This window comes from Colobus angolensis, unplaced genomic scaffold (assembly GCF_000951035.1).
Source record: "Colobus angolensis palliatus isolate OR3802 unplaced genomic scaffold, Cang.pa_1.0 Scaffold8, whole genome shotgun sequence".
Taxonomy (NCBI): Eukaryota; Metazoa; Chordata; class Mammalia; order Primates; family Cercopithecidae; genus Colobus; species Colobus angolensis.
In genome coordinates this window covers 10,218,877-10,244,285 of record NW_012121820.1, presented here as the reverse complement: position 1 = coordinate 10,244,285, position 25,409 = coordinate 10,218,877, and the positions used below count along the sequence as shown (strand labels likewise).

The 25,409-nt window shown below is 48.2% G+C and overlaps 1 protein-coding gene and 1 pseudogene across 3 annotated transcripts in view; one reads left to right on the top strand and one right to left on the bottom strand.

Annotated features, from left to right (window-relative positions):
* The first annotated feature begins 8,662 nt into the window (after positions 1-8,662).
* L3MBTL1 (l(3)mbt-like 1 (Drosophila)) overlaps positions 8,663-25,409 on the top strand; it is a 42,419-nt gene continuing 25,672 nt past the window's right edge. For 2 of the 3 annotated variants that reach the window (XM_011929034.1, XM_011929033.1), the window contains exons 1-6: positions 14,685-14,822; positions 15,021-15,244; positions 15,764-15,905; positions 16,138-16,288; positions 16,421-16,544; positions 17,207-17,291. In XM_011929034.1, coding sequence (XP_011784424.1) covers positions 14,687-14,822; positions 15,021-15,244; positions 15,764-15,905; positions 16,138-16,288; positions 16,421-16,544; positions 17,207-17,291 — 862 coding nt within the window. In that variant the 5' untranslated portion in view covers positions 14,685-14,686. Of the gene's footprint in view, positions 8,728-14,684; positions 14,823-15,020; positions 15,245-15,763; positions 15,906-16,137; positions 16,289-16,420; positions 16,545-17,206; positions 17,292-25,409 lie in introns of those variants that run through there. The other variant, XM_011929035.1, reaches the window with a different exon arrangement.
* LOC105502479 lies at positions 24,908-25,236 on the bottom strand (annotated as a pseudogene).

Below are 25,409 nucleotides of genomic sequence, written 5' to 3'. Positions count from 1 at the left end.
CAGGAGCATGCCACTGTGCCACCATGCCTAGCTATTTTTTTTTTTTTTTTTTGAGAAAGAGTCTTGCTCTGTCACTCTGTCCCCAGGCTAGAGTGCAGTGGCGTGATCTCGGCTCACTGCAACTTTTGCCTTCCAGGTTCAAGTGACTCTCCTGCCTTAGCCTCCCAGGGATTACAGGTGCCTGCCACCACACCTGGCTAATTTTTTTTTGTATTTTTAGTAGAGACAGGGGTTTCACCATTTTGACCAGGCTGGTCTTGAACTCCTGACCTCAGATGATCCACCCACCTTGGCCTCCCAAAGTGCTGGGATTACAGGTGTGAGCTACCATGCCTAGCCTCAAAACACTTATCTTTTAAAAAAAAGGGAAAAAGTTGAGTTCAGCCAAAATTCCTCTCTTTGTCCATGTTTGCCTGCCCTTCTGCCATGTTATGATGCAGCACAAAGGCCTTCACGAGATGCTGGTGCCATGCTCTTGGACTTCCCAGCCTCCAGAACCATAAGCCAAATAAACTTCTATTGTTTATAAATTGTCCAGTCTGTGGTATTCTGTTATGCACCAGAAAACAGACTAAGACAGATGGTGAATTATGCTTCCTTTTCTTTAGGGTGGAGTATCTAATCCCTTTGCACTGGAATCCCTCTGCATGGGAGATTTGTCTTAACTCTCCTATTTATTAGTTTATTCAATCTTTTTTATATCAATATGGACTCGGGTATTTATTTTAATCTTTAGCTTATGATTCAATATTACTTTATTTGGTTGTGCACATTATTCCAGTGTTAGCCATTTGGAGCACTTGTTGTTTCCTCAGACCCTTTGATTAATGCCCCTCATTGTGTTTTGTTTTGTTTTTCTTTTCCTTTCTGGTACTGTAAGATGAATCCTGTATATTTTTCATCTCAAACATTGTATTTTTTTATATCTAGAAATTTAATTTGGGTCTTTCAAAAATTATCTTCTTTTTTTTTTTTCCAAGATGAAGTCCCACTCTGTCACCCAGGCTGGAGTGCAGTGGCACAATCTCGGCACAACCTCTGCCTCCCAGGTTCAAGCGATTTTCCTGCCTCAGCCTCCTGAGCAGCTGGGATTACAGGCGCCCGCCATCATGCCTGGCTAATTTTTTTGTATTTTTAGTAGAGACACGGTTTTGCCATGTTGGCCAGGCTGATCTTGAACTCCTGACCTCAGGTGGTCCACCCATGTCGGCCTCCGAAAGTGCTGGAATTACAGGCATGAGCCACCGCGCCCAGCCTCCTCTTCTGGCTGGGCACGGTGGCTCACACCTGTAGTCCCAGCACTTTGGGAGGCCAAGGCGGGTGGATCACGAGGTCAGGAGATCAAGACCATACTCGCCAACACGGCAAAACACCGTCTCTCTAAAAATACAAAAAAATATCTGGGTGTGGTAGCAGGGGCCTGTAGTTTCAGCTACTTGGGAGGCTGAGGCAGGAGAATGGCGTGAACCCGGGAGGCGGAGCTTGCAGTGAGCCAAGATCACGCCACTGCACTCCAGCCTAGGCGACAGAGCGACACTCAATCTCAAAAAAAAAAAAAAAAAATTATCTTCTGTTTCTCTGCTTAACATGTTCAATTCTTCCTCTAGCTTCTTGAGCATATGGAATAGAGTTATAATAACTGTTTTTAAAAATTTCTTCAGTAATCATGAGAATCTCAAAAGATTATTTCTCATCTTTCAAGAATTTCTATTCTACCAGCCTAGGCAACATAAAATAATTTTTTTAAATAGCAGGGTGTGGACCGGGCACAGTGGCTCATATCTGTAATCCCAGCACTTTGAGAGGCCCAGGCGGGTGGATAACGAGGTCAGGAGTTCAAGACCAGCCTGGCCAACATGGTGAAACCCCATTTCTACTCAAAATACAAAAATTAGCTGGGCGTGCTGGCAGGCACCTGTAATCCCAGCTACTTGGGAGGCTGAGGCACAGAATTGCTTGAACCTGGGAGGCAGAGGTTACAGTGAGCTGAGATCGCACCACTGCATTCCAGCCTGGGCAACAGAGTGAGACTCCATCTCTAAATAAATAAATAAATATAAATAAATAAATAAAACTGGGTGTGGTGGCAAATGCCTGTAGTCCCAGCTACTTGGGAGGCTGAGATGGGAGGATCACTTGAGCCCAGGAAGTCAAGGCTACAGTGAGCTATGATCATGCTACTGGACTTTAGCCTGGGCAACAGAGTGAGACTGTCTCTGATATGGTTTGGCTGTGCCCCCACCCAAAATCTCATCTTAAATTGTAATCTCCATTATCCCCGTAATCCCCACAATCCCCATGTGTCAAGGGAGAGGTGGAGGTAACTGCATCTTGGGGGTGGTTTCCTCCATGCTGTTCTTGTGATAGTGAGTAAATTTTCATGAGATCTGATGGTTTTATAAGAGGCTCTTCCCCCTTTACAGGGCACTTCTCCTTCCTGATGCCTTGTGAAGAAGGTGCCTTGCTTGCTTCCCCTTTGCCTTCCACTATGATTGTAAGTTTCCTGAGGCTTCCCCGGCCATGATAAACTGTGAGTCAATTAAGCCTCTTACCTTTATAAATTACCCAGTCCTACCAGGCTCGGTGGCTCACGCCTGTAATCTCAGCATTTTGGGAGGCCAAGGTGGGCAGATCACTAGGTCAAGAGTTTGAGACCAGCCTGACCAACATGGTGAAACTCCGTCTCTACTAGGAATATAAAAATTAGCCAGGCGTGGTGGCGTGTGCCTGTAATCCCAGCTACTCAGGAGGCTGAGGCAGGAGAATTGCTTGAAACCTGGAGGCAGAGGTTGCAGTGAGCTGAGATCGCATCACTGCATTCCAGCCGAGGTGACAGAACAAGACTCTGTCTCGGTAAATAAATAAATAAATAAATAAATAAATAACCCAGTCTTGGGTATGTCTTCATAGCAGTGTGAAAATGGACTAATACAGTTTCTAAATAGAAAAGAAAGAAGAATATGTCTTTTGTTACTTGATGGTGTCTTAAGAAACATTTGCTATGTGATTTCCCTTTTCTCAGTTGTTTCAGTAGAAAGAGTAAATCTAAATCCAAATCCTCATGTAACTGCCATTCCTTTTAAAATGGTTTTAACACATTTGCTTTTGTTTTTTGTTCTTGTTTTTGAGAGACAAGGTCTTGCTATGTTGTCCAGTCTGGTCTTGAACTCCTGGCCTCAAGTGATTCTCCTGCCTTGGCCTCCGAAAGTGCTAGGATTACAGGCAGGAGCCACTGCACCCAGCCCACACTTATTTTACAATCTCTTTATAAATTATGCTATTGTCTCAAGTTATTGTGGGTGCTAATTTTCCTGTTTATTAGGTCTGCTGATGGTTAAATATGGTAGATCATTTCCCTGACTACTTTATGTTTTTCTCTTGTGAGCATTCCATTTGGCTTGGGTTGTAACGATGTCTCTACAGAGAAGTTGTACATGGATATTACTTGCCCAGGACCAATTTTTGCATTGCTTTCCCAGCTGAAGCTATCAATACTAGGAGGGCAGCACAAATCCCTGCAAATCTAATCTACAAATAGGGTTCCCAAATTTGTAGATTTACAGTTTTGTGTAGGCTTATGGTTTTGATTTTCCATGGTTGACTTGCCCTGATCGTCACTTCTATGCATCCCAGGCAGAGACAAACTTCCTTTCTATTTCTCTGGACTGTCGTATTGAGTTTTTCTAGAACTCTCCTTAGTGAATATATACTCTGGGAGGAGTATCCAGTCTTTTTTTCTTTTTTTTTTTTTTTCTCTTAAGACAGCGCCTCACTCGGTTGCCCAGGCTGGAGTGCAGTAGGGCGAACATGGCTCATTACAGGCTTAAGTGATCCTCCTGCCTCAGCCTCCCAAGTAGCTGGGATCACAGGAATGTAACCACACCCGGCTAATATTTTTATGTTTTGTAGAGACATAGTCTCACAGTGATGCCCAGGCTGGTCTCGAATTCCTGGGTGCAAGCAATCCTCCCACCTCAGCCTCTCAACGTGCTGGGATTACAGGTGTGAGCCACCACACCCGGTCCTCCAGTCTTTATATATGGGCTTCAGTTCCAACTGTCAGGGCTACATGGACCCAAGGTTCCATCTTGCATCATTACATGTGTGGTAAAACCCAACTCTCTAGCAGCTGGGTCCTGTCTGTATCCAACAACCACCTCCAGGACAAGAGAGGACATCAGGACATCAGGCCACATCTTGTTGCTCTGGTTCCCTTTTTGGTTTTGACTCCTGAGGATTTCCTCTTACATGTTCAGCAATGAATTTACTTTTTTTTTTTTTTTGAGACGGAGTCTTGCTCTGTCGCCCAGGCTGGAGTGCAGTGGTGCGATCTTGGCTCACTGCAAGCTCCGCCTCCTGGGTTCATGCCATTCTCCTGCCTCAGCCTCCCGAGTAGCTGGGACTACAGGCGCCCACCACCATGCACAGCTAATTTTTTTGTATTTTTAGTAGAGACAGGGTTTCATCATGTTAGCCAGGATGGTCTCAATGTCCTGACCTCGTGATCCGCCCACCTCGGCCTCCCAAAGTGCTGGGATTACAGGTGTGAGTCACCGCACCCAGCCAGCAATGAATTCACTTTCTTTCCCTGTGTGCTTGCTTGCTTCCTTTCTTGTAATATAATAGGCAGGGTTTTTTGGTGTTTGTGTTAGGAAAGGTTCCCAGCCAGGCATGGTGGCTCATGCCTGTAATCCTAGCACTTTGGGAGGCCAACGCAGGAGGATCCCTTGAGCTTAGGCATTTGAGACCAGCCTGGACAATACAGGGAGACCCTGTCTCTATTTTATGTAACTATATTTAAAAGATAAAAATAAAATTTTTTTAAAAAAGGTTCCATACTAGCTCAGTCTGACGTTGGAACCAGAAGAGGTTTTATACATAAAGGGCACATCCTGATAATTTTCCTAAAAATCTGCAGACAGTATCAATGGTGAAGCTCTACTGTAGGAACAGAATGGTGTGGGCTGCTTAGAAACAACAGTTTTCTTTTGTTTGTTTGTTTTAGATACAGGGTCTTGTTCTATTGCCCAGGTTGGAGTGCAGTGGTATGATCACAGCTCACTGCAGCCTTGACTTCCTGGGCTCAAGCAATCCTTCCATCTCAGCCTCCCAAGTAGCCAGGACTATAGGCACGTGCCATCATACCCAACTAATTTTTAAATTTTTTGTAGAGACTGGAGGGGGTCTCTCATTGATACAGGAGGGGGGCAGGGAAGTGCTGGGTAGAGAAAGGCAGGGTCCCCGGTGAGGGGCCCACCCATGGACCTAGGTGAAGAAAAGCACTCCTGTTTTTGTGCCCAAATGTTGCATTTTCCAAGACCACTCTGGCCCGCACGCCCCCATCTTGTGCCTATATAAATCCCAAGACCCTAGTGGGCACACATACGAGTGGCTGGATATCAAGAGGAACACATCAGAAGAACACACAGATGCTGACAGGCCATCAACTGCAGAAGGACGCGGATGCCTAGGTGAATTCACCTGAGGATGGTTGAAGGAGAGCCCGGCAACTCCAGGGGAAGACCAGGTTCCCACTCCATCCCCCTTCTGGCTCCCCATACATCTGCTGAGAGCAACCTTCACCATTCAATAAAACCTTGCACTCATTCTCCAAGCCCATGTGCCATCCGATTTTTCCGGTACACTAGAGCAAGAACCCAGGATACAGAAAACTCTCTGTCCTTTCGATAAGGCAGAGGGTCTAATTGAGTTGATTAAAACAAGCCATCTTTGGATGGCTAAACTGAAGAGCATACAGTAGTAACACATGCCTACTGGGGCTTCTGGAGCTGTAAATAGTCAACCCTAGATGCTGCTGTGGGGTTGGAGCCCATGCTCCCCACAACCTGCCCATCTGTATGCTCCCCCTAGGGTTTGAGCTGCAGGGCACCGAAGAAGGAAGCCACTCCCCAGCTGTCCCACACCCTGCGAGAGGGATAAGGGAACTTTTCCTGTTTCATTACTATGTTGACCAGGCTGGTCTGGAACTCCTGGCGTGAAGCAATCCTCCCACCTTGGCGTAAGTGCTGGGATTACAGGTGTGAGCCACTATGCCTGGCCTAAACAATAGTCTTCTTAGTGCTTTGACTCATCAACATTTCAAAATATTTTGGGTCCATGCTTGAGCAGGGGGTTAACATGGAGAAGACAATGGGGGCTGTGAACTTGCGGAAGATGGGGCTATCATTTGAGAGGAAGATCGGACTTGCTTACTTGCTCCTGAAGGCAGACTGGTACTGGAAGGGGAAACTCGGGCTTCATGAGGCAGAAACTTCTCCAAATCATATTAAATGGGAGCAGCTCTTCACCCCAGTTTTTGGTGGGCTTGATACCTGGTTTGTTTGCTTGACCCCTGTTCAAGCCAACAAGCCAGGTATCAAGACCACAAAAATACTGTTTTTTTCTTGGGTGGTGGGGAGGTTGTTTGTTTGTTTAGACAGGATTTCTCTCTGTTGCCTAGGCTGGAGTACAGTGGCACACTCATGGCTCACTGCAGCCTTGAGCTCCTGGACTCAAGCAATCCTCTCACCTCAGCCTCCCGAGTAGCTAGGGAGGACTACAGTGGTGCGCTACCACACCCAGCTAATTTTTTTTTTTGTAGAGACAGGATTTTGCCATATTGCCCAGGCTGGTCTCAAACTCCTGGGCTCAAGCAGTCCTCCCACCTCAGCCCCCTTAAGTGCTGGGATTATAGGCGTGAGCCACAAAAATACTGTCGATAGGCAGAAAAATAATGTCTTAGCAACTCACATCTATGTTAGTTGTTTGTTTCTAGGTCTTGCTAGCTCAAATTCCACTTGTCCGTCTAAAAGATGCCTTTGTTTTTGAGAATTCATGTGTTTAGGCCGGGCGCGGTGGCTCAAGCCTGTAATCCCAGCACCTTGGGAGGCCGAGGCGGGTGGATCACGAGGTCAGGAGATCGAGACCATCCTGACTAACATGGTGAAACCCCGTCTCTACTAAAAATACAAAAAACTAGCCGGGCGTGTTGGCGGGCGCCTGTAGTCCCAGCTACTGGGAGGCTGAGGCGGGAGAATAGCGTGAACCCGGGAGGCAGAGCTTGCAGTGAGCCGAGATCAGGCCACTGCACTCCAGCCTGGGCGACACTGCACTCCAGCCTGGGCAACTCCGTCTCAAAATCAAAACAAAATAAACAAAAAAAAGAAAAAAGAGAATTCATGTGTTTGTGTAGGCTCACCACTTTCTTTTAATCTTCTGAATATCTAAAATAAACCTTTGAAATCCAGATCAAGCACAGTCTGGGTTGAGATGAGAGAAAATTGAGCGGATGGTTGTGTGTGTATCAATGTGTAGAAAGAGGCATCTATTGTTATGGCAACCAGCATCCTTAACTGATGCAATCCTGTTCCCAATAATATGAGATGTGATTAAAAATTGACATTGCAGCAAGGAAGAACACATGCGATGCGTTGGCGTGGCAACCAGAATAGTTAAATTCTGCATAAATGTAAACCTGTTGATCACAGCAATTTGGAGAATTTGCCTACATTTCATTAGGAACCCTTTTCTCACCTGGCCTGGGAAGGAGTCAGGAGCCTGGAGGTCTGACATGTGGCCATGACTTAAGTCCAAGTAAAACCAAGGGATTAAATTAAATCATCGTTTCTGTAAAAACAAGGGATTAAATTAAATCATTGGTGTGGGAGAGGGGGCTGGACGGTGGACTGTACCAAAAGTGACCCTGTTTTCATCTGTATACCGTACATTATTTAGTCACTGAACAGATACTTATTAAGCACCCACTCTGTGCCCCGCTCTGGGCTAGGTACTAGGAATACAAAAACTAATGTTTCCTCCCCTCTTGGAGCTTGAAACCTCTTAGCCTCTTGAATTACTCAAATCTATGTAAAGTGCCAAGTAAGCGAGACAGGTATCTTGTATTACCAGAACCAATAACAAGGAGATTTGATTAATTAGAGAGATCAGGTGGAGGCGAAGAGATCAAATTGAAGCAGAGAGGCGCGGTGACTGCTACGCCACCACAGGAACCCAAACTGAAAACGACCATACGCCATGAAGTGGGTGATAGTCTTTACAAATGTCGAAATGGAGGACCTGGAGGATAGTGATGTTACCCAGCCCATGGCAGTGGGGTCACCCAAAAGTAGACGCCTCTAATGCCGCTCTTTATGCCCGGCAGGGCCAGGACCAGAGCCCCCGCACGAAGGTTCCTCTCTCCGGTCGCACGTGCCCTTCACCCTTCCCGAGGCCGTTTTTTTGACGCTCCTGAGCTCCCCTCCTCCAGAGGGGGAGGGCAGGCGCGGTGGGAAGGCGTTGGACAGAGCAGACACTCGGCTGGGGTGCGTGCCCGGGTGCAGCCTCGTCTTTTGTCACTAACCACTCAGCTCGGTAGCCCTCCAGGATGTCTCTTGGAGCTCCACGATCTCCGCGCCCCCGCTCTGCTCTGCTAACTGTGATGCAGGGGTTCGGGGGCAGGAAAAATCTCGACCCGCCACGCCCGTGCGGCAAACCTGTCCTAGCTTGAGGGGGCATAAGGCGCGCACAACCAGGGCCTCGAAGGCAGGCAAGAGGGCGCGGGCGCCCCGAAGCCTGGGCCCCCGCCTGAGCCCGACAGATGTGCCCGGCGCTCGGGCCCGGCGCTCTGCGTCCTGCAGGGAGGCGGACCCGCCCCGCCGAGCGCGCAGGCGCGCGGCGCCGGGCTCGGACCGTAGCTCCGCGCTGGGCGGCCACTGGCTGACTGGGCAGGTAAGCACCCAGCGGCTCGTGGGCTCAGACCCTGCGGCCCCTGGGCGCCGCGTCCCCACTCTGCCTAAGGCGGCGAAGGCTCGGGTCTGCGGCTCCGGCGTCTCGCTCCTTCCGAGCGTCTCCGGCGGGGGGCGCGGGCTGGGAAGGAGGTTCGGGAAAACGCCGGGGAAAGCGGTCTGGGCGGAGCGCGCAGGGGGCCGGGCGGGTGCGGGGCTCCAGGCCCAGTCGACCCTACGGCGTGGCTTCGGGCTGCGATCAGGAGGGGCGAGGAGGGTGGAGGCTGCGTGTTTGGAGATATGCAATCAATTAAGAGTTTTTTATTAATGGAAAGGAGGTGTGGAGGGCGGGGTTTTGGTTTTCTTGGGAAATGAGTCATGTGGCAAACTTTCCTATCATTAATTTTCGATTTTTATAATGGAATATGGAATTTTCTCTCTTTCTTTTTTTGGCCATGAAGAATAAAAAGAATTCCGCCATTTTGGCGTTTTAAAAAGTAACCGTTCTGCGGAACTGTTGGATCAGTGACCGCCCCGCCCGCCTTTGCCTATACCAGTCCCGGGAGGCTGGTGGCGGTTCCCGATCCTAGAACCCTGCGCTCAGGGCCGCTACGGTCCCCTACCACGTCCGGGAAGCAGCTGCGGCGAGGGGCGGGGCCGAGGCCCCAAGTTTGTGGCGTTCAGCTTCGCTGTGTGTTGTTTTCGGGGTAGCTGTCGAGGGCTCTACTCCCCACCCAACACCTTTATAGTAAGGGCATTTATTGGGCGTTTTTGTACACAAGGCCTTGGAAGGCAAGGGATTGAGGAAACCTTGTCAGACATGAAGAGAAAATACCCATGGGCACGTTCAGCCAATATACATTTATTGAGCATCTGCTATGTGCACGGCTCTGGGCTGGGGCTACAATGGTTGTTTTAGGTCGGGTCCCCTGGAAACAGACTCCGATAGCAATATTTGAGTGTAGGTTTATCGGAGTGCTCTCGGGAATATCACCAGTAGGGGAATGAAGGCGGGCTGGGCGGAGGAAGAAGCTGAACTGCTGATGTAGTCTCAATAGAGGCCTCAGCCTGACCCGCCCCGCAGAGGTGTTCCGAAGTAAGGCAAGGGGGTAGGGTCTTTACACCTCATAGCAACTTGTCATTGGCTGGCGGCTTCCAAGAGAGCGTTCAAGCCAGGTAGCTCTCTAGGCTCTGAGCAATTCCAGGAGAGGCTGACGGCAGAAGGCTGAAAACTTTTTTCAGTGACCACCAGAAACCCAGACTCTTCTGAGTTCCCTCTCACTTCATGGCCGACTCCTTCTCAGCCTCTTTTCCTCTTCCCAACCTATAAATGTGGGTGTGCTCCAAGGTTCCCACTTTTTTCTTTATATTCAGTTATGTGGTTTTCTTTCTTTCTCTTTCTTTTCCTTTTCCTTTTCGTTTTCCTTTCTCTTTTCTTTTTTCTCCTCCCTCCCTCCCTCCTTTTCTTTTCTTTCTTTCTTTTTCTCCCCCCCTTCCTTCTTTCCTTTCCTTTCCTTTCTTTCTTTCTCTCTGACAGGGTCTTGCTCCGTCGCTCAGGCTCGAGTGCAGTGGTGTGATCATAGCTCACTGCAGCCTTTACCTCCCAGGCTCAAGTAACCCTTCTGCCTCAGCCTCCCCAGTAACTGGGACCACAGGGGTGCACCACCATGCTCAGCTAATTTTTAAAATTTTTTGTTGAGGCTGAGGCCTCACTGTGTTGGCCATGCTGGTCTCAAACTCCTGGGCTCAAGTGATCCTCCCACCTTGGCCTCCCAAAGTGCTAGGATTACAGGCATGAGCCACTGGGCCTCACTCCAGTTCTGTGTTTTTAAATGCCATCTACACATGCTGGTCTTCAAATTTATACCTCTGGCCCCAGCCTCATCCATTATCTCCAGAATATAAGCTTCATGAGAGCATTTGATCATGTTTGTGACTGTAACCCCAGAGCACAGAATGGTGCTGACACCCACTTGGTCCTCCAATGCTTGCTGGAAAAAAGGCAGCAAACCCAAACAGAAAGGCAATCTTTAAATCCAGCCTCTGCAATAGACCTGAGATGTGACAGGTTTTGACACAGAGTGAAATTCTTTCAGAAGTAACCACATTCACTCTTAACTGTCAGTGTTTCAAATAAAAAGATTAACTCTATTTATTTATTTATTGAGACAGGGTCTCACTTTGTGACTCAGGCTAGAGTGCAGTGGTACGATCTTGGCTCACTGCAAACTCCACCTCCGGGGTTCAAGGGATGCTCCTGTCTCAGCCTCCTGAGTAGCTGGGATAACAGGTATGTGCCACCCTGCCCAGCTAAATTTTTGTATTTTTGGTAGAGATGGGGTTTCAAGATGTTGCCCAGGCTGGTTTTGAACTCCTGGCCTCAACTGATCTGCCTCCCTTGGCCTCCCAAAGTGTTGGAATTACAGGCGTGAGCCACCACACCTGGCCTGCCTGGCTAACTTTTGTACTTTTTTTTTTTCCTCTCTCTGTCACCCAGGCTGGAGTGCAGTGGCCGGATCTCAGCTCACTGCAAGCTCCGCCTCCTGGGTTTACGCCATTCTCCTGCCTCAGCCTCCCGAGTAGCTGGGACTACCTAGTTTTTTGTATTTTTTTAGTAGAGACGGGGTTTCATTGTGTTAGCCAGGATGGTCTGATCTCCTGACTTCGTGATCTGCCCGTCTCGGCCTCCCAAAGTGCTGGGATTACAGGCATGAGCCACCACACCCAGCCTGGAGGAGGAGCATCTTAAGCTGTATCTCGATTGGAGTAGATGTAGAGTAAAATATTCCTAGCAAAGGAAATAGCATAAAAGCTTCACATTCTTATGGCTAAAGGAACAAGTACAAGAGTAGTAAGATGTAAGTAAGAGGAAGGGGCCAGATAAGGAAACCCCCACTCTTCACCATACAGAAGGGTTTGGATTTTTTTTTTTTTTTCTTGAGACGGAGTTTCACTCTTGTTGCCAGGGCTGGAATTCAATGGCGCGATCTCAGCTCACTACAAACTCTGCCTCCCAGGTTCATGCAATTCTCCTGCCTCAGCCTCCCAAGTAGCTGGGATTACAGGCGCCTGCCCCCACGCCCAGCTAATTTTTTGTATTTTTAGTAGCAGTGGGGTTTCACCATGTTGGTCTGGCTGGTCTTGAACTCCTGACCTCAGGTGATCTACCTGCCTCGGCTTCCCAAAGTGCTGGGATTACAGGCGTGAGCCCCTGTACCGAGCTAATTTTTTTTTTTCTTTAGAGACAGGGTCTTGCTGTGTCACCTAGACCGGAGTACAGTGGTGAGATCATGGCTCACTGCAGCCTTGACCTCCCAGGCTCAAGTAATCCTCCTGCCTCAGCCTCTGGAGTAGCTGGGACTACAGGCATATACTGTAACACCTGGCTAATTTTTATTTTTTTAATTTTTTATAGAGACAGGGTCTCCCTGTGTTGCCTAGGCTGGTCTTGAGCTCTTGGGCTCAAGCAGTCCTCCCACCTCAGCCTCCAAAGTGCTGGGATTACAGGTGTGAGCCACTGTATTGGACCCATACAGTGTTTTGTTTGTTTTTATTTTTTGAGATGGAGTCTTGCTCTGTCTCCCAGGCTGGAGTACAGTGGCACGATCTCGGCTCACTGCAACCTCCACCCTCCACCTCCCAGGTTCAAGCGATTCTCCTGCCCCCAGCCTCCCCAGTAGCTGGGATTACAGGCACATGCCACCAAGCTGGCACCATACACTGTTTTTTATTAACAAGTTCAAGTTACTGAAATCCAACACGAGTACTTATTAAGTACCTACTATGTGCCACGTACTAAGTGTTGGGGATATAGCAATGAACAAGACAGACAGTCAGCATTTATGTGGAGATGACTGATCAAACACAGAAATAAATGAAGATCACTTTTGATTACAATGAAGGATGAGAAAGAAAGAAATATATAATACTAATGAGACAGCTAGTGGTGGGAAGGGGTGAGGGGTATGCTGCTGCTTTAAATTCCTTGGTCAGGCCGGGCTCCATGGCTCACGCCTATAAACCCAGCACTTTGGGAGACCGAGGTCAGGAGTTTCAGACCAACCTGGCCAACATGGTGAAACCCCGTCTCTACTAAAAATACAAAAATTAGCCAGGCTATGTGGTGTGTACTTGTAATCCCGCCTAGTCAGGAGGCTGAGGTAGGAAAATTGCTTGAACCCTGGAGGCAGAGGTTGCAGTGAGCCGAGATGGTACCACTGTACTCCAGCCTGGGCAACAAAGCGAGACTCCATCTCAAAAAAAAAAAAAAAAAAAATTGCTTGGTAAGGAAAGACCTCTTCTGAGGAGGTGAATATTGAATTGAGGACTGGAGGATGGGAAGGAGCCAGTCAAGCAGAGAGCTTGGGAAAGGGCGTTCCAGGGGTAGGGAACAGCAAGGGCAAAGGCTGTGAGTAGGAATGGTGGTCAAGCAATAGAAGGAAACCAGAGTCTGTTGAGTGGAGAGAACAGGGGAAGAGTGGCATAGGATGAGGCCAGAGAGAAAAGCAGAGGTCAGATTTTCTAGGGCAAAGCACTTTGATTTTACTCTAAGGGCAATAGAGAGCCATTGAAGAATTTAGATGGGGAAATTATGTGATTTTGTTTATGTTTTTAAAGTTTTTCTTACTGGGGAGTAGACTGTAGGGGTGCAGGAAAGGAAGCAGGGAAATGGGCTAGAAGGCAATTTCAGAAGTCCAAAGAGAGCTGCTATTGGCTGGGACCAGCATGGCAGCAGTCGAGATGGAGAGAAGTGGTTAGACCTTCAGTGTGTTTTGGAGGTAGCACTGACAGGCCAATTTTAATACGTCTAAAGCTGTGCTGTCCAATACAATAGTCATGGCTACTGTCGCTATTTATTTTCTTATTTATTGTCAGAGACAGGGTCTCGCTATGTTGCCCAAGCTAGCCTCAAACTCCTGGGCTTAAGCCATCCTCCCGGGTCAGCCTCCAGAGAACTTGGAACTACAGGCATGCACTACTGTAACGACCTTCTGGTAACTTTTAAATTTAACTAAAATAAAATAAAATAAAAAATTCAGTTCCTCAGTCATAGTAGCCCATTTCAAGTGCTCAGTAGCCACATGTGGCTAGTGGCTACTGTGTTGGACAGTTTAGGTACTGGACATTCTCATTAGCACAGAATATTCTACTGGACAGTACTGGTAAGGCAAGTAGGACAGTGGTCAGTACATTTTAGGTGCTGAGTAAATAGATATTAAGTATATTCTTTGTATCTCTAGGTCCTTTTCTTTATGTTTTTACCTGTTGAATGAACTCTATGAAATGCCTCTACTGCCTTTGCGTTATTAAAACAAAATCACGTACTGACTTGACTGCATTTTCGTACACTACGTCTTTGCTCTTCACATGCATACATTTGTTCAGCAGATATTTGAGTGCCCACCCTGTGCTTGGGGTTGGAGGGAGTGGTGGACAGGGCCATAAAAGAACATGAGCAGGGAAGATCCCACCTCCCAGGAAGATGAACCCTGTATAGGTGAAGGAATACCTGGTATTTGAGGTCTCTGAATCCCCAGAGGGAGGAGGGAGTGATTCTAGTGGGGACAGAGGTGGGGTCAAGAAAAAGGTGAGTTTGGATGTGGCCTGGGCTGTGTCCTGGAGACAACTGGCCAGACAGAACCTTGACCTGAGTCACGCTCCCCAGAGTCAGTTCTGTACATCACAGTTTACAAAGTACCCTCACACATGCTACCCTACCCATCCTTACCATCCTTACAGAGATTGGGGAGGTGCAGGGCCTGGCCAGAACAGGAGCCAGACCTGATGCTGGTCTTGAAGACACCCTACTCCCTACAGGACTGAGGCCGTTCTCTGCAGGTTACGGGTTCGAAGGTGGCCAGCTTCTCAAAGAAGCCCCATCCCTTCACATCTCCATTGCTTCTGTAACAAAGGTCCCCACCTGATCACCCTGGGGGCTGTGTTTGGCTTGTAGGCCTGCCAGGATGGAGGGGCATGCTGAAATGGAGATGCTGAGGACACTGAAGGGGCCTTCCACAGGGGAGGTCAACATGCACTTGGTGGCCAGAGACAGCCCCAGTTCTGGTCGTCACCTGCCCGCAACTGCCTTTATCATTCCAGGTGAGTCAAGCTAGGGTAGGAGTCTGGGGAGGAAGAGCATCTCTGTACTTGCACAAGCAAGTGTGGATCCTGGAGAGGGGGTGACTGTTTTTACTCTCCTCCACCTGCCTTCCTTCACATGCCTACACATGCATGGCAGGATTGAGGCAGGGCCACTAGACTCACCCGTGTCGTGCCTATTTGTATATCTGTTTACAGCCAGCTCGGCCAACCTCGGCCTGCCCAGCAGTGCCCTGGATGTGTCTTGCTTTCCCCGGGAGCCAATCCATGTGGGTACCCCGGAGCAAGTGGCCGGCAGCGAACCAGTTCCTGCCACCGTCCTGCCACAGCTTAGTGCCGGGCCGGCCAGCTCCAGCACCAGCACAGTGCGGCTTCTGGAATGGACAGAGGCCGCGGCCCCGCCCCCTGGGGGCGGCCTGCGGGTCAGTGTCTGTGGGGATTGGCTAAGCCTCGTAAACCACAGCCATGGGGCGGGGCTTGCGGGCCCGGAGGCCGGACCTGAGGCGGAAGCAGGGGAAGCTGGCTAAAATGATGGGCCCTAGGGGTGGGCTTGGAGTGAGGGACTCTAGGGGCGTGGCTTGAGTTGAAGCACTCCTAGGCCCTGGGGACTATGGGGGCGTGGCTTGGAGTGAGGCACTCTGGGACTGGGCCTGTGGGTGTCTGGGGGCGTGGCTTAGAGTGGGGCACTCTGGGCCTGTGGTAGTTTGGGGGCGTGGCTTAGAGTGGGGCACCGTGGGACTGGATCCCGCAGGTGCTTGGGGGCGTAGCCTGGAGTAAGGGTTTGGCTGGTATAGCTCAGAGTGAGGTCCCCTGGCATGGAGTCTTGAGGCCTGCTGAGGGCGTGAGCTGGCATGAGGCGACGAGAGGGCCATGGCCCGGACTCCGAGGTGGGTCAAGGGCCCGTACGGGAGTCGCAATCCTCAGACCCTCCCGCGCTCCAGTTCCGGATAAGTGAGTACAAGCCGCTGAACATGGCGGGAGTGGAGCAGCCCCCGAGCCCCGAGCTGCAGCAGGAAGGCGTGGCCGAATACGAAGATGGCGGGGACCCTGCTGGAGATGGCGAGGCGGGCCCCCTACAAGCGGGTAGGAGCCCCGCTTCCCAGGCCCTGAGCTGGGCCCTGTGCGGGTGGGGTGAGGCCTGAGCCCCAGGAGGACCGGGGGCGGGGCCCAGGGTGGTCCTGGGGTGGGGAAGGCTGGAGGAGGCCATCCGATGTGGAGATGGACTGAGGCGGAAGCAGGGTCTGAGGGGGCGTGGGCGGAGCCTGAGTGTGGCTGCAATGGGGAGGGAGGCCTGAGGCCCATTTGGCCCCCGCAGAGGACCACCCCCAGAATCCTCCAGAAGATCCCAATCAGGATCCCCCAGAAGATGATAGCACCTGTCAGTGCCAGGCGTGTGGGCCTCACCAAGCCGCGGGTCCAGATCTTGGTTCCTCTAATGATGGCTGCCCTCAACTGTTCCAGGAGCGGTAAGGGGAGGAGGTCGCAGCCCTACTCGCTCTGCCTTCAGCCCCCAAAGCCTTGTTCCTGTTCAGGGGTTAGGAGAGGGGCTGGGTGGTGCAGGGCGGGTGGTTCTTTCTCTAAGGCTGGCCCTTCCTCAGGTCAGTCATAGTGGAGAACTCCTCAGGGTCCACCAGCGCTTCTGAGCTCCTCAAACCCGTGAAGAAGAGGAAGCGCAGGGAATACCAGAGCCCATCAGAGGAGGAATCGGAGCCAGAGGCCATGGTAGGAAGAGCAGTGGGGAAGGGAGGGGGAAGCTATAGCCTGTGCCTCAATTCCCACTGTCCCCTCCATCGATCCAGATTAAGGAGCTGGGCCAGAGAAGACACGCATAATGACTCACTCATCATATTTGGGGGTCCCATCCTGAGTCAGGTCCTATACCTGGTTGGAGGGAAATGAATTAATCACTCTCCTGATTTTCCAGAGCTCCCATCTCAGTTTAGTGTCAAGGTTAAGACATAGTCATGCAAACTAGTACCCAAAGTACATGTGCAGGCCGCTGGAAAACTCCATCACTGGAGTCCAGTGCCTAGGCCAAAGGCCAAGGAACACCCAGCGCTCTAGCTGCAGAAGCTGGAAGGGACAGAGCATGAATTCTACTGGGCATGTAAGAGCATCGCAAAGGAAGTTTTTGTGTACCAGATAACAAGGAAAGTTGTAGTCAGGCTGTTTAATTAGGATATGCATGCTCACGTGAGTCAGTGCTCAAGTGATAGGGGGATGTCTGCTGGAGCCGCACTCCTGCTGGCAGCCTAGAAGAAATTCTGCCTGTTTGGGGCGGAACACCACATGGCCAGAGAGCCAGGTAGGGGCCAGGATCAGACACTAGTACTTCATCCCAAACCATGAGGAGAAGAAGCTGGGATCAGGCTTGCCTTCTACAGGAGAAGCAAGAAGAAGGAAAGGACCCAGAGGGACAACCCACCGCTAGCACCCCGGAGAGTGAGGAGTGGAGCAGCAGCCAGCCTGGTACGATGGCCTGTGTGTATATATTCGTGGGAGGTGTGTATATACCTTTGAAGGTGTGAGGCTGGGAGTGTGGGTTATGATTGTGATGGTAGGTTGTGCATACATAAATGAGCATGAGTTAGTGTGTGTGAAAGAGAGAGAGACAGTCAGAGACTGTTTTGGGTTTGTGTATTAGTGTATGTGTGTTCTTGGGGGCTATATCATGTGTTTGTTTATCCTCTATTACCCAGTCATGACTAGGCCCAGTGCCAGGGAGATCTTGGCTCAGTTTTTGAAGACTTGAGTAGCTTTTACTGGCACCACATGTCGTTGCTTCTCTTTCGTGGTAGGGCAAGCCTGCACTGGTCGTTGGTCTGACATTCCTGTTTGGAACCCTGTTCTCTTTGATTCTAAGAAAAATGGAACAGAGGTCATTCATATCTCCAACCTTCAGGCCTTCTCTATTACCATCTCCACATTTCCATATGACAACTGTCAAGTGTAGCTAAGTAGCATTCTCATACTTGGAATCACATAGATACTATGTAGCAATTTGTTTTGTTTAATGTCTCTCCTCCACCCTCAAAACCATCAACATAATGACGGTATCTGTTTTTTTTTTTCTTTTTTTAAATTTTTTAAATTAAAATTTTCACAAGGTGACAGGGTCTTACTCTATTGGCCAGCCTAGAGTACAGTGGTGCAAACACAGCTCACTGAAGCCTTGACCTCCTGGGCTCGAGCAATCTTCCCACTTCAACCTCCTGAGTAGCTGGGACCACAGGTGCATACCGCCATGCGTGGCTAATTTTTTAAATTTTTTAATAGAGATGGGGATCTTACTTTGTTGCTCAAGGTGGTCTCGATCTCCTAGGCTCAAGTGACCCTCCTGCCTAGGCTTCCCAAAGTTCTGGGATTATAGGTGTGAGGTACCACACCTGACCCTCTTTTTTTTTTTTTTTTTTGAGACGGAGTTTTGCTCTGTTGCCCAGGCTGGAGTGCAGTGGCACAATCTCAGCTCACTCCAACCTCCGCCTCCCAGGTTCACGCCATTCTCCTGCCTCAGCCTCCCAAGTAGCTAGAACTACAGGTGCCTGCCACCACGCCTGGCTAATTTTTTGTATTTTTAGTCGAGATGGGGTTTCACTGTGTTAGCCAGGAAGGTCTCGATCTCCTGACCTCATGATCCGCCCGCCTCAGCCTCCCAAAGTGCCGGGATTACAGGTGTGAGCCAACGTGCCCGGCCTGGTCTCGAACTCTTGACCTCAGGTTATCTGTCCACCTCAGCCTCCCAAGTGGTGGGATTACAGGCGTGAGCCAAGGCACCCAGCCTTTTTCTTTTCTTTTTTTTTTTCTTTTATTATTATACTTTAAGTTCTAGGGTACATGTGCATAACGTGCAGGTTTGTTACATATGTATACTTGTGCCATGTTGGTGTGCTGCACCCATCAACTCGTCAGCACCCATCAATTCGTCATTTATATCAGCCTTTTTCTTAATTTTTATTTTGGATTTAAGAGATGGAGTTTCACTCTATTGCCCAAGCTGGTGTGTAGGGCTATTCACAGACACACTAGAGCCTTGGACTCCTGGGCTCAAGGGATCCTCCTGCCCCAACCTCCTGAGTAGCAGGGATTATAGGCATGGGCCATTGCACTTGGTTCTTATATCTGTTTTATTTATCATTGTATCCCTGGTGCTTGGCTAGAGTCTGGTATGGAATAGGTTCTCAATCAGTGTTTGCTCAGTGGAGGAATGGATGATTTGTATGTTGGTGGTTTCTCTTGGACTGTGGCTTAGTTGCCTCAGTCACTGTCTTTCCCGTCCTACAGAGAACCAGACAGATGAGAACATTTCTTAGGACATTATCCTGCCTTGATGGATCCAATACCAGCTGGAGGAGCCCAATCTGCACCCAGGGCTCTGAACTTTATAGTGCCTCTTCCAGCTTCTGCCCATTGTAACCAAACCAGAATTTCACTATTGTGTCTCACCTATGGATTCATATCAGAAGGCAAAGGTTTAGCTCTCTTTGGTTTATGGCCTCTTAAGACTTATGCAGAGGAAAGAAGCAGTGTGTTAACTACTGTTGGCTCAACTGCTCTATCTTGCTTAGATAAATAGATTCGTAAATCAGCATTCTTTCAGCTGGGTCCTGTTGACCAGTGCGAAGTTATCTTTGGATGCGCACTACTCACCACGTCAACTGTCAATAGTAGTGTGACATTTCCCCCAGTGCCTTTTTTTTTGTTTTGTTTTCCAAGGAAAGAAACTATATCAGTAGACAGAAGTTTGCATCTATGACTGAAATGTTTTCTACTCATTTTCAGAGTCTTCTGACAAAAGAATCTGGGGGGTAGGAATGGGGGTAGGGATTGCTTGAGTTTCTTGTATCTGTGTTGGATCTGTACTCTATTTGGCTGTTTGATGGCCAGCTGTTCAATTCATGTGACACAGACCTGACATACCTAGTGCTGACGGAGTGCTCCAATAGTTTAAGAGTTAAAAACATGGCCGGGCGCGGTGGCTCAAGCCTGTAATCCCAGCACTTTGGGAGGCCGAGACGGGCGGATCACAAGGTCAGGAGATCGAGACCATCCTGGTTAACACGGTGAAACCCCGTCTCTACTAAAAATACAAAAAATTAGCCAGGCGTGGTGGCTCACTCCTGTAATGTCAGCTACTCGGGAGGCTGAGGCAGGAGAATTGCTTGAACCCAGGAGGAGGAGGTTGCAGTGAACTGAGATCGTGCCACTGTACTCCAGCCTAGGCAACAGAGCAAGACTCTGTCTTGGGGGAATAAAAGAAAAAAAAAATATGCTTTAAGGCTAGGCATGGTGCCTGTAATCCCAGCACTTTGGGAGGCTGAGGTGGATGGATCAGTTGAGCTCAGGAATTCGAGACCAGCCTGGGCAACATGGTAAAACCCTATCTCTGCAAAAAATACAAATATTAGCTGGGCATGGTGGTGAGCATCTGTGGTCCCAGCTACTCAGGAGGCTGGGGCTGGAAAATCGCTTGAACCCAGGAGGCAGAGGTTGCAGTGAGCCGAGAGTGCACCACTACACTCCACCCTGTGTGACAGAACGAAACCCTGATTCAAAACAAAAAAAGCTGGGCTCGGTGGCTCACTCCTGTAATCCCAGCACTTTGGGAGGCCGAGGCGGGCGGATCACCTGAGGTTGGGAGTTCGAGACCAGCCTGGCCAACATGGTGAAACCCCGTCTCTACTAAAAATACAAAAATTAGCTGGGCGTGGTGGTGGACACCTGTAATGTCAGCTACTCGGGAGGCTGAGGCAGGAGAATTGCTTGAACCCAGGAGGAGGAGGTTGCAGTGAACTGAGATCGTGCCACTGTACTCCAGCCTAGGCAACAGAGCAAGACTCTGTCTTGGGGGAATAAAAGAAAAAAAAAATATGCTTTAAGGCTAGGCATGGTGCCTGTAATCCCAGCACTTTGGGAGGCTGAGGTGGATGGATCAGTTGAGCTCAGGAATTCGAGACCAGCCTGGGCAACATGGTAAAACCCTATCTCTGCAAAAAATACAAATATTAGCTGGGCATGGTGGTGAGCATCTGTGGTCCCAGCTACTCAGGAGGCTGGGGCTGGAAAATCGCTTGAACCCAGGAGGCAGAGGTTGCAGTGAGCCGAGAGTGCACCACTACACTCCACCCTGTGTGACAGAACGAAACCCTGATTCAAAACAAAAAAAGCTGGGCTCGGTGGCTCACTCCTGTAATCCCAGCACTTTGGGAGGCCGAGGCGGGCGGATCACCTGAGGTTGGGAGTTCGAGACCAGCCTGACCAACGTGGAGAAACCCCATCTCTACTAAAAATACAAAATTAGCCGGGCATGGTGGCGCATGCCTGTAATCTCAGCTACTTGAGAGTCTGAGGCAGGAGAATCGCTTGAACCCGGGAGGCAGAGGTTGCGGTGAGTCGAGATCATGCTATTGATCTCCAGCCTAGGCAACAAGAGTGAAACTCCGTCTCAAAAAAAAAAAGAAAAGAAAAAGAGATGAGGTCTTGCTGTACTGCCAAGGCTGAAGTACAGTGGCGATTCACAATACAATCATAGCACATTGTAGCCTCAAACTCCTGGGCTCAAGGGATCCTTCTACCTGAGCCTTCTGAGTAACTGGGACTACAGGCAACCTGCTCTTGCTTTTTTTTTTTTTTTTAAATGGTGTCTTTTAAGGAGCAGAAAATTCATTTTGGTGATGCCCAATTTGTCAATTTTTTAATGATTAGTGCTTTTTCCATACATTTTTATAAGGTACTGGTTCTTAATAGCTTTATTGAGATATAATTCACACACCATACAATTCATCAATTTGAAGTATACAATTCAATGGGGTTTTTTTGTTTGTTTGTTCACTCACAGAGTTCTGTAACCATCACCACCACAATAAATTTTAAAACATTTCCATCACTCCCAAAAGAAGTCCCATATCTATTAGCCATCATTCCCCCTAAACTCCCTCCAGTCCTAGGCTACCAGCAGTCTGCTTTCTGTATACCAGATTTGCCTATTTTGGACATTTCATGTAAATGGAATTACATATTGTGGTTTTTTATGCCTGGCTCTTCACTTAGCACAATGTTTTCAAGGTTTACATATTTTAGGCTGTATGTGCTTCTTTTATTGCTGAATAATATTCCATTGTATGGGCATACCACACTTTGTTTATTTGATGGACATATGGGTTGCTTCTACTTTTGCGCTATTATGAATAATGCCGGTATGAACATTTGTATACATGTTTTTGTGTGGACATATGGACTCATTTTTCTTGGGTATATACTTAGGGGCGAAATTGTTCAGCCATATGGTAACTCCATGTTTAGCCTTTTGAGGAACTGTCACACTGTTTTTCAAAGTGTCTGCACCATTATACATTCCCACCAGCAGTATATGAGGATTCCAGTTTATCCCCATCTTTACCAATTCTTGTTATTATCTTTTTTATTATGGTCATTCTAGATGTTATCAAGTGGTATCTCACTGTGGTTTTGATTTGCATTTCCCTGATGCCTAATGATGTTAGCATGTTTACATGTGCTTATTTGCCATTTATATATTTTCTTTGGAGAAATGTCTATTCAGATCCTTGCCCATTTTTAAATTGGGTGTGAAAAACAGATTTTATATTGAAATACAAGGACTGCCATATGGAGTTGGTGATCAAGTTGAGAATATGAGTGTGTAATTCAGTACCAGACATGGATCAGTATGCCACTTAAAGCAACACTGACTTAACTGTGGTCCTTAATCTAAGTTTATATGCAAAATTCTGTGACTTGTTTATGTGAGTTGTCCATGACATTTTCAAAAAGGGTCCATTTATACTTCCTAGGAACCAAAGGTAATTTTAGTGGCTGACACCAGGTAAACAATAGACTATAACATTTTGGAGTCCAGCCTCTTCAGTTTGGTTTTCTGAGGCGCAGATCCCTATAAGGCACATGTTGAACATAAATATCAGGCTCTTGGTTAAACTTTCAGAGTCTTAAAATGAACTGATTATGAATTGGCTAACCATGCTCTATAGGAGAGAGGTAAACACACAACTATCTCTGTAGCAAATTGAGAGCAAAAAGACCCAGCACATAGTAGTACCCTGATGACTGCTTGTAATTAATTGGTTCTTCTTGAATCTTGGCATTCTGTTCTTCCCTTTACATTTTCTGTCTTTTCTGCAGACATCGTAGTGAAAGGTCTGACTAGAACCATTAATTTTTGAATTATCTGTACTGAAGTAACTGATAGTATGCTGAAGAAGCTTCCCGAGGGAATGAGAAGAAAGGAAAGAAGGTGGGAGGGAAGTACTGTGTTCGTTTCTAGGTTTGCACCATTGAGGAGCAGGGTTGAGGCAGGAGGAGGAAGAAGAATAGAACGAAGAGAGTGGGTAAGAAAGAAATGACAAGATGGAATGGGTGGTGGGCAGCACATGAAGATCAAGGGTTGAAGAATAAGAATAGGTCATTGGATTTTGACCTTAGTAACTGAAGAGAGTAATTTCACTGGTGTGTAGAGGTAGGCATGAGACTAGGTGATTAAGTAAAGGAAGTCATCAAAAGGGTGGAAAGTTCATAATACCCCCTTTTAATTATTTTATTTTTTATCATTATTTTTAGAGACAGGGTCTTACTATGTTGCTCAGACTGGCCTTCAACTCCTGAGTGCAAGTGATCCTCCTGCCTCAGCCTTCTGAGTTATGGGACTGCAGGCATACACCACTGCACCTGGCTCCCCTTTTTTATTTATAGTAAACTTTATTTTCACTGATACTCCATTTAACATAATTTCAAAGTAGCTCTGTGCCCTAAGATGAGCGAAAGAACAGATATCCTAAGTATCATAAGAGATTATTTTCACACTGTTCCTCTGAGCACAGCATGAGGTTTCAGAGCCCCCATTGTTGCCACCTAACATTTGATTCCTTGAGATTTCACCTATAAGATAGAGAAAGAGGCCAGCTGCAGTGACTCACGCCTATAATCCCAGCACTTTGGGAGGCCGAGGCGGGTGGATCACGAGGTCAGGAGATCGAGACCATCCTGGCCAACATGGTGAAACCCCATCTCTACTAAAAATACAAAAAAAAAAAAAATTAGCCAGGCGTGGTGGCGGGCGCCTGTAGTCCCAGCTACTCAGGAGGCTGAGGCAGGAGAATCGCTTGAACCTGTGAGGCGGAGGTTGCAGTGAACTGAGATCGTGCCACTGCACTCCATTCTGGGTGACAGAACAAGACTCTGTCTCAAAAAAATGATACAGAAAGAAGATATAACATCAATACACAAGAATTAAACTGTATTAGGGTATCTGTGGGGTTGTAATGGTGACTGAGTTTTTCCCAGCTAAGTTTGGTGTCTTTTTTTTTTTTTTTTGAGATAAGATCTGGCTCTATCACCCAGGCTGGAGTGCAGTGGTGTGATGTCCGCTCACTGTGACCTCCGCCTGTAAGGCTCAAGCCATCCTCCCTCCTTAGCCTTCTGATTAGTTGGGACTACAGGCGCACACCACCATGCCTGGCTCATTTTTGTATTTTTGTAGAGACAGGGTTCCGCCATGTTGCCCAGGCTAGTCCAAACTCGTGATCTCAAGCTATCCATCCGCCTTGGCCTCCCAAAGTGCTAGGATTACAGGCATGAGCCACTGCGCCCGGCCAATAGTGTCTTTTTTTTTCTAAAGTAAAATGTCAGATGGCCGGGCCCGGTAGCTCACCTCTGTAATCCCAGCACTTTAGTAGGCCGAGGCAGGTGGATCACTTGAGCTCAGGAGTTTGAGACCAGCCCGGTCAACATGGTGAACCCCATCGCTAAAAAGAATACAAAAGAAAAAAAAAATTAGCTGGGCATGGTGGAGCATACCTGTAATCCCAGCTACTCAGGAGATTGAGGCAGGAGAATCACTTGAACCTGGGAAACAGAGGTTGCAGTGAGCTGAGATCTGCCACTGCACTCCAGCCTAGATGACAGAATGAGACCCTGTCTCAAAATAATAATAATAAAATAAATGAAGTAAAATGTCAGAATATGCAAAAATGCTGCACTTATTTCTGTTAATACCTTGAAAATAGTGGAAGTTTGGAGATTTTTAATTCTCAAGAGTCCAAGCTGGGAAATGACTACTACTGATGGGGTTTGTTCAATGTACTGATTCCCAGCTTGGCAACCATCAGCAAACTGGTACCTGCGATTAAACCTGGAGACATAAATTTTCCAGAGTGGTAGAATCTCATTCCCATAATGCCAGCCAAGGTCTCAGATGTAGCTAGGAAAACCCAAGCATCCCGTGGATCCTGAGAGCTGATAAGCACCCAGGCCTGTTAAACCCCCAGAGAGGAGTGGCATTCTACCTGCTTTTGCATAGTCAGTGATCCCTCCAGAGGCAACCAGTGCTGCCTAGCCAACAGCCAAACCAGTGCAAAGGCACTTGTGGACCGGTATCCTGCGACATTGTTCTCTTCTCGCCTGTGCAGACAGGAGACTATAGCAGGCCTGCACTTGGACGACTCTCCTGAAGGTCTGCACTGGTCAGCAAGATCCCCTTATCCTTTTAGTATTTGTAGGACATTTTTAAATTTCTCTTATTTTCTTTTTTTTTTTTTTTTTGAGACGGAGTCTTGCTCT